Source organism: Euphorbia lathyris, chromosome 8 (genome assembly GCF_963576675.1).
Source record: "Euphorbia lathyris chromosome 8, ddEupLath1.1, whole genome shotgun sequence".
Classification (NCBI taxonomy): Eukaryota; Viridiplantae; Streptophyta; class Magnoliopsida; order Malpighiales; family Euphorbiaceae; genus Euphorbia; species Euphorbia lathyris.
Genome location: NC_088917.1, coordinates 24,092,776 through 24,104,659, shown reverse-complemented (window position 1 = coordinate 24,104,659; position 11,884 = coordinate 24,092,776). Strand labels below are relative to the sequence as shown.

The following is an 11,884-nucleotide window of genomic DNA, read 5'->3' as shown; positions in this document are numbered from 1 at the left end:
AAAATATCAAACGTTCTCAGTGGGATCGATATCTTTTATTAGTAAACGTGCAAACCGTATACTTGTGAATAACCACCAACAATAATATCTGCTGTAAGATGGTGCGTTGAACTAGAGTCCACTATCCAAGGGTGATTAATGGAGGAACTCGTAGCTATGTGGGATTGAGGTTGAAGGTAGTTATCTCGGAAAATTTTAAGTGAAGAATAGTTCCTTGTTATATGTCCCGATGGATGACAGTTGTGACATCTGAGATGAGGAGAGGAGTTTGTGCCCGGCCAAGTAGTGAAAATTAAGTCCAGAATCTGTAGTGTTATTGAATTAAAATTGCCCAAATGTATTCGAATGTGAACTGTAGGACTGATTTTGTCCACAACACCGACAAGGATATTGATTGGTTTATATAGTGGTTTTCATCTACTTAGTGACTGATCAAGTGAATTTGGTCAGTTACCGTTAGATCTAGACTTATTAAATTTAAGTCATATAATGATTTTAGTTTCCACATTAAGCTTTTAATAAGGGTGCATTCTATGGTTTCTTTATTTTTTATAAAGTAAAGCTTACTTTGTTTTCTTCACCATTGGATGATGGTGGACTTTAACAAAGTAAGTTCATCCAATGGTGGTAAAAACAAAGTAAGGCTTACTTTGTCAAAAACAAAGTAACTATAACCTAACCCTTTAATAAGTTTAGATCTAACAGTAACTCACCAAATGAAAAATATCGTTAGTTTATAAAGCTAATTGCAAATGTTTATGTCTCAAAACATATTATTATTTTACAAGCCATCAAATTTATAACCTTGCTTATTTTGCCGATGAGAGAGACAATTGTTAAAAATAATATATTTGTCATGTTTGGTAAAGAATTTTGTAGGATAAAATTAGAGGTTTGAGCCACTTTAGAGATTTTGACTTGTGAAACCTCTAAGGGGTGTTTGGTTCAAATTTCGAAATCGGAATTGGAATTAGAATCAGAATGTCTATTTATTTCTTTTGTTTGGTTTAATCCAGAATCAGAATTCAATTACTTTTACAAGTGTCAGGAGAGGCTCCATGGGGAGGCTGCATAGGCGGCCGCTTAGGGCATCCCAGTTAGAAGGGCCTCTTATAAAAAAAAATTAACTTTTTCTTTATTAAATTCAAAACTAATTTCAATTATGATACAATAATACAAATTGTCACATTTTTTTTTGTCAGTCATCGTCTCTTAACAATAATAGCATAACATTAATAAAGATGTGTTACTAATTTAGCTATATAGTTATTGGAAAAAGCAAATTCAGCACATGCTTACAAAATAGTATAATTTTAAAGTCAATATTCACCCGACAATACTATTTCAATATCATTAATGGATGATGAGTTTTTGTTCGAAAATTTTGAATAAAGATGTGTTACAAATTTAGCTATATAGTTATTAGAAAAAGCAAATTCAGCACATGCTTACAAAATAGTATAATTTTAAAGTTAATATTCACCAGACAATACTATTTCAATATCATTAACGGATGATGAGTTTTTGTTCGAAAATTTTGAATAAAATTATATATTAATTTAAATACCAACAAACACCTCATTTCATGAATAGTCGTGTCTGTTGTGTACAGTCGTGTTCGTACGTGAATAGTCGTGTCTGTTTGTGTATAGTCGTGTTCGTTCGTGAAAAGACATATTCGTAAAAATTCATATGCAGTTGAAAGTGTGGTTGAAAAAACTCTCTGTCTGTTCATAGTGTTATTGTTTTCCTACTCCGGTAATAACGAGCGTACACACGGTTTGAGTTCGCTTGCGTAATTTGTTGTATCCTATAAGACAATCGTCAATAGCATAATTTGTTTATCTAACATTTTTAAGACAGAAATTTTTTTTTGTGATTTTCCAAAAATACACAAAATGTAATTGAATTGGTTTGGCAGAGGAAATGTGAGCAATAATTTTTATATTCATTAGAAGATGATTATCAAATCTGCAGAAGAAGAAATGAATATATTTTCTGATGATTGAATGAGAAGCAAGTACTACTTAATTAATTATTGTAATATTGTATATAAAAACAAAAAACGTGGCCCTATTTGATATAGAAACCCGAATATCGATAACGTAGTATTACTATTTTGACTGCTGAGCAAGAGCACGTTAGAATGGGATTTGGTTCACATTAATTAGAGTAGCACCATGCCATATGCTTCAGGATTAAAAAATGGAAGTATATCATTCAATCATATCTACTTAAGCATAAGGAAACATTATAAAAGAGGCAGAATAGTTGCTTTCTCCATATCCTATTTCTATCTGTATAATGGCATTTCATCAATATCTCCTTGCAATTCTGGTCCTCTTAAACATGCTAAACATGGCCATTCCTCAGTCTGTCCTCCAAATGCATCACACCAGATCATGCAACTTTCCTTATTGCGATAGCTGGAGGCTCTCCGTCGAAACAAACAACGCAGGTTCCTGGGCAAACATTCCTCCCCAATGCTTGAGCTTCATCGATAACTATATGGCCGGAAAACAATACCTTTCTGACTCCGAGGTCATCGCTTCCGAATCACTTGCTTTCGCTCAGTCATTAAATATTGCCGGCGATGGCAAGGACGTTTGGGTCTTCGATATTGATGACACTCTCCTCTCCACTTATACTTTTTTTCAGGCTCGTGGCTTCGCGTAAGTCAAATGTTGCACTCATTTTTGTATTCGTTTCGGAAACAGAAACTCTTGATTTCGGTTTTCTTACATGTTAATAATGTTACCATGCATGTTTCTAACATATATATTTTTTTTTTACATAGATCGGAACCTTTGGAAGCATTAACATTGGAGGCGTCAGCAAATATAGATATGTTTAATTTCCCTGCTTTACCCGAAAGTTTGAAATTTTACAAGAAGCTACTGAAGATGAACTTTAAAATTGTACTCTTAACTGGACGAACTGAAAATCTAAGAATCGGTACAGAGCTAAATCTTCTTGAAGTAGGATACACCAACTGGGAAAGACTCATTTTAAGGTATATATATATTTATTTATTTGTTTGTTTATTATGTCATTCAGCTAGCTAGCTAAGAATTAAGATAAAATGTTAACTAATGTGACTATTTTCATTATATGATAAAGGAATTCGACCGATGAAGTTAAGACCGCTATTGAGTACAAATCTGAGAAGAGACAAGAGCTGGTAGATGAAGGCTATATAATACATGGCAGTTCAGGAGATCAATGGAGTGATTTACTGGGATATGCAATTGCAGAAAGATCATTTAAACTCCCAAATCCTATGTATTATATTGCTTAATTGTGATGTTGTTGTAACTTTCGCTTAATGTTCGAATAAGGAAGAAAAATCTTCGACTACGTGCTATAAGTATAGTACTTGTATTTGTATCAATAAGACAATCAAAATGGTTTGCATATCTATAGTCTATTGTCGTTGAGGGAACAATGATGAACTAAGTACTAGTATGTGCCTGATGCAGGCATCTAGACGAAAGGGGACAAGTGGTGGAAGAAGCCGAATCAAAGGGGCAACCTACAAAATAAAGAAAAGGCTTAATACATCATTTGCCCCCTAAACTTGTCCAACAAATCTTGATTGGCCCCCTAAACTTTTAAAGTGTTCCGAGAGCCCCCTGAACTTGCATAAAATGTTCAGTTAGCCCCTTGAACTTGCATAAAACGTAATCAATTGATCACTCGGTCGTAAAAAAAGTAAGTTAAATGTGGAAGATGTATTCCACGCATCTTAGAATGTTATTACATAATTAACAAATAGATTAAAATAAATTTGTCTTCTCTAATATTAGAATCGTATATTCCGATTTTGGTCGTTTTACTTTTTTTAAGACTCGTGGAATACATCTTCCGTATTTAACTTACTTTTTACGATCGAGTGATCAATTGATTATATTTTACGCAAGTTCAGGGGGCTAACTGAATATTTTATACAAGTTCAGGGGGCTCTCGGAACACTTTAAAAGTTCATGAGGCTAATCAAGTTTTTTGGACAAGTTCAGAGGGCAAATGTTGTATTAAGCCTAAAGAAAAAGACATCTTGCTGAAAATTGATCCCACGCACCATGTGGAATCTAAATTTTCAACCATAAGTTTCAGCTTCCAACTCACTCGCCATGTTGGAATTCCATTCGCCGCGTGGACTTGAAAATCAGCATCTCTATTTTGGATTAAAATCCACGCACCGTGTGGACTCTTAAAATGTTGTAAAAGATCAATCTTCCCTTCACTACATCTCGTTTCTAATTACAACTTTGTCACCCATTAATTATAACTCAAGTTCAGAGGCTAATCAAGTTTTTTGGACAAGTTCAGAGGGCAAATGATGTATTAAGCCTAAAGAAAAAGACATTTAACTGAAAATTGATCCCACGCGCCATGTGGAATCTAAATTTTCAACCATAAGTTTCAGCATCCAACTCACTCGCCATGTTGGAATTCCATTCGCCGCGTGGAGTTGAAAATCAGCATCTCTATTTTGGATTAAAATCCACACACCGTGTGGACTCTTAAAATGCTGTAAAAGATCAATCTTCCCTTCACTCCATCTCCTTTCTAATTACAACTTTGTCACCCATTAATTATAACTCATGTGACTCCTACTTACTGCCCATGCCATCCCTTTACCGTTATTCTATTTAGGTAAATTACACCCATGGGCACTGAACTTTACCCATTTTTACATTATAGCCACTGAACTTTACACGTTTTAACACCGGTGGCCATTCAACGCCTCAAAAAGACCGTTGACGGCTAAAAATAAAAAATCCAAAGCGTTAATAATATTCTAAGGAACTTTAATTCTTGAAATTTTTTGTTTTGAGGTCATTTAGGTAATGTTTGGTTAGGAGAGAGAAAGTGAATTTTTAGAGAGAGAAAGCTCCAAAAAATGTGATTTTCGAGAAAAAATGTGCGTTCATGGTAAATGTCATTCTGAACAACTTTAATTGTTGAATATTTTCATTTTGAGGTCGTTAACGATCGTTAATGGTTATTTTGAGAAGTTGGTTAAAATTGAGTGGCCAACGGTGTTAAAAAGTGTAAAGTCCAGTGGCCATACTAGGAAGAAATGAAGTTCAATGGCCATAATGTGAAAATAGATAAAGGTCAATGGCCATGGGTGTAATTTACCCTATTCTATTTTACCTCTTTAAGCTTTATATGTTTAGTTATATGTGATTACCATTTTATGTAATTTGTCATTTAGGTTTTGAGATGATATAAATTGATCTCTTTCTTTGTTAACAATTTAACTTCTCATTACTCAAAATTATAATCTTCACTTTGAAGCTTTTGTTAAAGTTTATGCCTTCAACAATGGGGATTTCACCATTCCTACGGATTTGGTCTATGAATATCGGGATTAAGTCATTCTAGTTTAGCTAGAGAAGAAACTTCTTTGTTGATTTAATATTAAAATCAACTCGTTCAACATCGATCCGTATCACATTATGTGTGGAGATTGATGGCTATGGTGATGGAAGAGATGTTGGGGGTTCAACCATGTTGGGATGTAGTATGTCTTTTGAGTCGGGCAACTTTGCAAGTGGATTAATCGGTTTGAACTATGAGGAAGAGCGGGAGGAAACGAGAGGTCGTGGGAAAGAATGGATTATTGACAAAGAGGGGAACGAATTTGAATATGATCATGAAGAAGATGAGCTAGAAGAGGAGATTGATGAAGAGGAGAACGAGTCTGAGAATAAGCTAGAAAGAAATGATGAGCTTGGATATTATGAGAGTGAATTCGAAGATGAGATTGAAGAGAGAGATAACGCTTCCGATGGTGAGCTATGTGAGGATGGTGAATTTTATCATAATGCAAATGAATTTGATTATGTAGAAAGATGGAGTTTACCATGATGAGTATGAGTTTCGGAATGATGAGTGGAACCAACACATGGACACCTATGAAGATGATGAGAATGGGTTCTATCATGATGAGGAGGAGTATTGGATCATTGAGTGGAACCGAAGTGGGGCTACCTATGAAGATGTGGAAGATAGATTCCATTACGATGATGAGTTGGAGGATGTTGAGTGGAACAAAAATGAAGATACTTATGAGGATGGTGAAGATAAGTTCCATTATGAAGATGAGTCGGGGAGCATTGAATGGAGCCAAAATGAAGATACCTATGAAGGTGAGGATGATGCTAATGAGCCTAATGTGTATTTGGTGACGAGGGAGCTAATGTCTAGTGAAAAAGAGCATGACCCACGACATCAATTATTTAGAACTTGTTGTTTAGTTCTTGGAAAGAAACGTGAGGTGACTATCGACGGAGGAAGCCAAGTGAATGTTGTTAGTCGAATTACCTTGAGTAAGTTTGGTTTGGTTCCAGAGCCACATCCTAGACCTTATTGTACTGGTTAGGTCAACGAAGTGGCGAAGCTTCAAGTTAGGAATTTGACAGATGAAGGAGAGAAAGCTATTGAGTAAAAATCTGAGAAGAGAAAAGAGTTGGTAGATAAAGCCAAGCCTGGTCGAAATCGTGCAACTCCTACTGATACTACTGTTGATTTTTATATTTGTATTTGTCACTTTGCGGATTTGATGCCATCAGAGATTGACAGAGGGCTTTTTCTTTCGTCTAAAGGTTGTGGTCACATATCTTTCTGAGCCCTCTTATTATGTGTGCTAGGGTAAGTAAGCTGATGGTCGTAACCGTGGTATCTTCTCTAAAGCGTATCAAAACACTAGGAAGCAAGATACCACGTCCTGCTTTAGGTTGTGTCAAACCTAGAGCAGACAACAAGAAATCATCAATGGGAAAAAATTTTAGGATATGCAGTTGCAGAAAGATCCTTTAAACTCCTTTAATCATATATATTTTATTTCTTAATTATGATGTTGGTGTAACTTAATTAGCTTAATATTCGAATAAGGAAGACGGATCTTCGACTACATGCTATAAGTATAGTACTTGTATTTGTATCAATAAGACTATCAAAATGGTTTGCATATCCGTGCTTCTCAATGCTATTTGTTATTAAAACCTTAAGCATATAAGAACGTCATTTTGAATATCTATAGTCTATTGTCGTCGTGGGAAAGGTGATGAACTAAGGACTAGTATGTGCCTTGGGTGATGATGGTGTTTTACTGATCATGGACATGAGATGTTAATTAAGGGATAAATTACATACGTGGTGTACAACCTTTACCTGTTATCACACTTTGGTGTACAACCTTCTGGTGACCTCCCACTAAAGTGTACAGCCAGTATTTGTGACCGGTCAACGCAAGTCAACGTTGCTACGTCAGTATTTTGACCACTTTAAAAGTCAAAAATTCACATCCCTAATATGGAATCACTAAAATACCCTCACCCCTTCCAAATTGAAAAAAAGAATAACACACTCCCTCTCTCCCTTCCATTTCTCTCTCTAACTCTTCTAGCTTTCAATCTCTCTATCTTTCCCTTTCTCTCTCTAAAAGCTTTCAATCTCTATCCCTTTCCATTTCTCTCTCTAATTATTCTCTCTTTCTAAAAGCTTTCAATCTTTCCCCCTTTCCATTTCTCTTATCTGCTCGCACAATTGTATAGCCTTTTCGAACAAATTATTCATGGCATAATCGCTAATCATTATACTCCATGTGACCAAGTTCTTCTCAGCCATTTTATCGAACAGCTTGCGCGCATAATCAACATCCCCTGATTTATTATAGCCGGCTACCATTGAAGTCCAGGGAAAAACATCCAAACTTGACATTGATTTAAAGATAAAACTAGCAGCATCTATATCCCCAACAGTAGCATACATATGAACAAGTGAGTTTTGCACATAGACATCATCATCAAATCCATGCTTAATTACTTGGGCATGAGCTTGAATTCCCATATGCAAAGCTTGTAATTGAGCACACGCCAAAGCAAGGAACTGAAGATGATATCAAAGACGAGGAAGGGTTTCGCCTAAAAAATTCAGGTCCATCTCGCACTTATGGGGTCCAGCCACTGGGCAATCTGTACCTCAATCCAAGTTTAATCAATTCCAGGAACATAGGTTTAGGTAATATTAAAAGCCTATCTGACGAGCTAGTTCTTGATATTTTAGGGCTTCTTGATCATACCAATTTGGGAATTTTGTCCACTATAAGCAATTCTTTCTATGTTTTTGCTAACCATGAGTCTCTGTGGAGAAATCTTGTATTGGATAAACTAAGTGATGGATTTTTGTTCAATGGATCATGGAAATCCACTTACATTGCTGCTTTTTACTCTTCATTTGATATTTATGGCATCTGCTCACCGAATGTCATTGAAATCTTTGAGAGAGAGAACAATTAAAGAGAGAAATTGAAAATGATAGAGATTGAAAGCTTTTAGAAAGAGAACAGTTAGAGAGAAAGGGAAAGATGGAGAGATTGAAAGCTAGAAGAGTTAGAGAGAGAAATGGAAGGGAGAAAGGGAGTGTGTTATTTTTTTCAATTTGGAAGGGACAAGGGTATTTTAGTAATTCCATATTAGGGATATGAATTTTTGACTTTTAAAATGGTCAAAATGCTGACGTGGCAACATTGACTTGCGTTGACCGATCACAAATACCGGCTGTACACTTTAGTGGGAGGTAACCAGAAGATTGTATACTTTAGTGTGCAAAATTAAAGGTTGTACACCAAAGTATGATAACAGGTAAAGGTTGTACACCACGTATGTAATTTACCCGTTAATTAAGGGCATAGGTACTCATAGTCTTATTAGTTTTATTTCAGTTCCCTCGGTTCCACAGTCTTTCAATTTTAATGGTTGGAGTAATTGATTTTAATTCTTATATATACATGTGATTAATTTACTAATGCACAACATGTGTTTATAAAAAAAATTGTTGTTAAAAATATCCACTGGTTTATTATCTCATTTGAACCAAACAGAAATAAAGGAATCAGAGGTACATCTTCTAGAATCGAATCAAATAAATAAGGGGTCATTCCATTCCTTTTTAATTTCATTTTCTCACTCATATGCCCAAAGATTATTAAGTTCGGCTATTATATTATATGATGTAAATGTCAAAGATTAATATAAGATCTATAATTGGACCTTAACTATAAGCTCGAGCTTTTATTTAAATTGGTTCCATGACATGGTATCATAGTCTCTAGGACCAAAGGATTGAGGGTTCGAGTCCTTACAATTTCATTAATTTGTGAAATAAAAAACACGTGATGGAATGAGTCTGCACGCTACGAGCTTGCACGAATTTTTCGACCTAGAATTACATGGATGCAACAAGTGGAGCAAGAGATATGGCTGTGGTCCATGATCTTGGACAGCACGAAAAACTCCCTTAAAAGAACAGACATAATCCTCACTCCCAACAACTACTCCAATATTGTATCATAATTCAACTAAAACGCACGCTACAATGCTAATTACAATTAAAAATTACTTACTACTAACCACTATAAAACTTCTGTTAATCATCAAATTTCAAAATAAATCAAAATGGCAACTTTTCCCTCCAATACCCTTTCAATTCTTCTCCTCTTTAATGTCATAAACATGGCTACTTCTCAATCCCTAATCGAAATGCCCAATCATCTTCACGAAACTCCGAGCAACGTTTCTGATTTCTATTGCAGCAGCTGGAGACTCTCCATAGAAACGAACAATGCAGGTTACTGGAATACCTCTCCTTCAAATTGCTCCGATTATGTGAAAGACTATATGGCCGGAGATCATTACCTCTCCGATTCCGAGATGGTGTGTGCATATTCACTTGCATTTGCTCAGATTAGCGGGGCTTCTAAAGGATTTTCTTGGGTGTTCGATATTGATGAAACTCTGCTCTCCCATAATCCTTACTCCCTCCAAGGGAAAGGCAACAATCTTTACGAGAAATCAATGGATATACCTGATGCACCTGCTTTACCGGCAAGTTTGAAGTTTTACAAGGAGTTATTGAAGATGAACTATACCATTTTTCTTTTGACTGGTCGGCCGGAATCTTACAGAAATATCACGGTGGAAAATCTTCTTAAAGTTGGATACTCTAACTGGGAAAGGCTAATTATGAGGTAAGTTTTCTTTGAATTGGAATATAAAAGTTACTTAACTTTACGCTTTTTAACATTACTGCCGGTGATTAATTTTCTATGAACTTTCATATAGGGGAGATGCAGATGAAGGTAAGAAAGCTATTGTGTATAAATCTGAGAAGCGGCAAGAGTTGGTAAATGAAGGGTATAGATTACATGGGAACACCGGGGATCAATGGAGTGATTTATTGGGGTTTGCAGTTGCTGAAAGGTCCTTTAAACTCCCAAATCCTATGTATTACATTGCTTAAATATTTATTGTAATCTATGTTGCATGGACACTTTTAATTAGTAGTGTTTCTGCGATTCGTGTTAGTGTCCCTGTGCATATCCGTTTCCATACATGTGTCCGTGCAAATAAACTGTAATATTATACTAACATCAACTGTTTTACCTTTATCGCTTATTTTATTTTTCACCTTTGTATCGTATGGTGGAATAAGATAAAATTATAAAAATGGTATTTCTTTTATCTTTTATTTGAAATTTTAATAATATCTAATAATATTGATTCAACTTGATACATTAGACTCTCAAAGCTCAATTATATTATTTACAACGTTAGAAATAATAAAAAAATTATTGTCTAACAACCATTAGAAGTTTTTTTTATTTCATTGAATCAATTTATAAGAGTGTATACAACAACAACAACAACAACAAAGCCTTAGTCCCGAAATGATTCGGGGTCGGCTAACATGAACCATCATATAAAACCGTGAAAATCAAGTCGTGTCAGCGACACAGATTCGCTCCCTCCACTCCGTCCTATCCACTACCATATTTTCCTCAATTCCCAATAAACTCATATCACTCTCGATCACCCTCCTCCAAGTTTGCTTAGGTCTTCCCCTACCCCTCACCACTACATCCCTTTGCCACTCTTCGGTTCTCCTAACCGGCGCATCAAGCGCTCTACGTCTCACATGGCCAAACCACCTTAGTCGGTTTTCTCTCATTTTATTCTCAATAGATGTAACCCCTACTTTTGTCCTAATTATTTCATTACGCACCCGGTCCTTTCTCGTGTGACCACACATCCATCTCAACATACGCATCTCCGCCACCGACATCTTATGGATGTGGCAGTGTTTCACTGCCCAACACTCCGTACCATATAACAATGCTGGTCTAATTGCCGTCCGGTAGAATTTTCCCTTCAATCTATTAGGCATGCCGGGATCACAAAGGAAACCCGTAGCACTCTTCCACTTCGACCAACCAGCTTTAATCCTATGGGCAACATCTCCATCTACTTCTCCATCCGTTTGGATAATAGATCCTAAATACCGGAAGCAATCCGAGGCCTGAACAACTCTCCCATCTAGGGTGATTGTCCCTGCCTCCCTACTCCTACGGCCGCTAAACTTACACTCCAAATATTCTGTCTTACTTCGACTCAACTTAAAGCCTCTAGATTCTAGAGTTTGCCTCCATAGTTCCAACTTCATCTCCACTCCTTCTTTCGTCTCATCAACCAACACAATATCATCTGCAAACAGCATGCACCATGGTATACCATCTTGAAGTGAACTTGTTAGTTCATCCATAACGATGGCAAAAAGAAATGGGCTTAGTGCGGAACCTTGATGCACTCCAATCGTAATAGGAAACTCTTCAGTTTTCCCAACACTAGTACGTACACTCGTGCATACTCCCTCATACATGTCCTTTATGATGTCAATATATTTCCGCGAAATGCCTTTCCTTATCAAGGCCCACCAAAGTACTTCCCTTGGTACCTTATCATATGCTTTCTCCAAGTCAATGAAAACCATATGCAAGTCTTTCTTCTTATTTCGATAGTGCTCCATTAATTGTCTC

General features: G+C 36.1%; 2 protein-coding genes across 2 annotated transcripts; both read left to right on the top strand.

Moving 5' to 3' along the window:
- Positions 1–2,358: 2,358 nt before the first annotated feature.
- On the top strand, positions 2,359–3,298 carry LOC136203889 (acid phosphatase 1-like). The gene is made up of 3 exons (XM_065995105.1): positions 2,359–2,672; positions 2,798–3,013; positions 3,121–3,298. Exons 1-3 carry the CDS (start codon positions 2,359–2,361, stop codon positions 3,296–3,298), a joined length of 708 nt encoding a protein of 235 aa, XP_065851177.1.
- Positions 3,299–9,477: 6,179 nt separating this feature from the next.
- On the top strand, positions 9,478–10,539 carry LOC136203497 (acid phosphatase 1-like). The gene is made up of 2 exons (XM_065994661.1): positions 9,478–10,039; positions 10,134–10,539. Exons 1-2 carry the CDS (start codon positions 9,525–9,527, stop codon positions 10,309–10,311), a joined length of 693 nt encoding a protein of 230 aa, XP_065850733.1. The 5' UTR covers positions 9,478–9,524; the 3' UTR covers positions 10,312–10,539.
- The last annotated feature ends 1,345 nt before the right edge of the window (positions 10,540–11,884 follow it).

What these genes read in the sequence shown, in the direction of transcription:
- LOC136203889 (XM_065995105.1), top strand. Translation starts at nt 2,359, where the DNA reads ATGGCCATTCCTCAGTCTGTCCTCCAAATGCATCACACCAGATCATGC. An exon ending in TTTCAGGCTCGTGGCTTCGC is followed by an intron (nt 2,673 to 2,797) that starts GTAAGTCAAATG and finishes TTTTTTACATAG; the next exon opens with ATCGGAACCTTTGGAAGCAT. An exon ending in TGGGAAAGACTCATTTTAAG is followed by an intron (nt 3,014 to 3,120) that starts GTATATATATAT and finishes TATATGATAAAG; the next exon opens with GAATTCGACCGATGAAGTTA.
- LOC136203497 (XM_065994661.1), top strand. Translation starts at nt 9,525, where the DNA reads ATGGCTACTTCTCAATCCCTAATCGAAATGCCCAATCATCTTCACGAA. An exon ending in TGGGAAAGGCTAATTATGAG is followed by an intron (nt 10,040 to 10,133) that starts GTAAGTTTTCTT and finishes ACTTTCATATAG; the next exon opens with GGGAGATGCAGATGAAGGTA.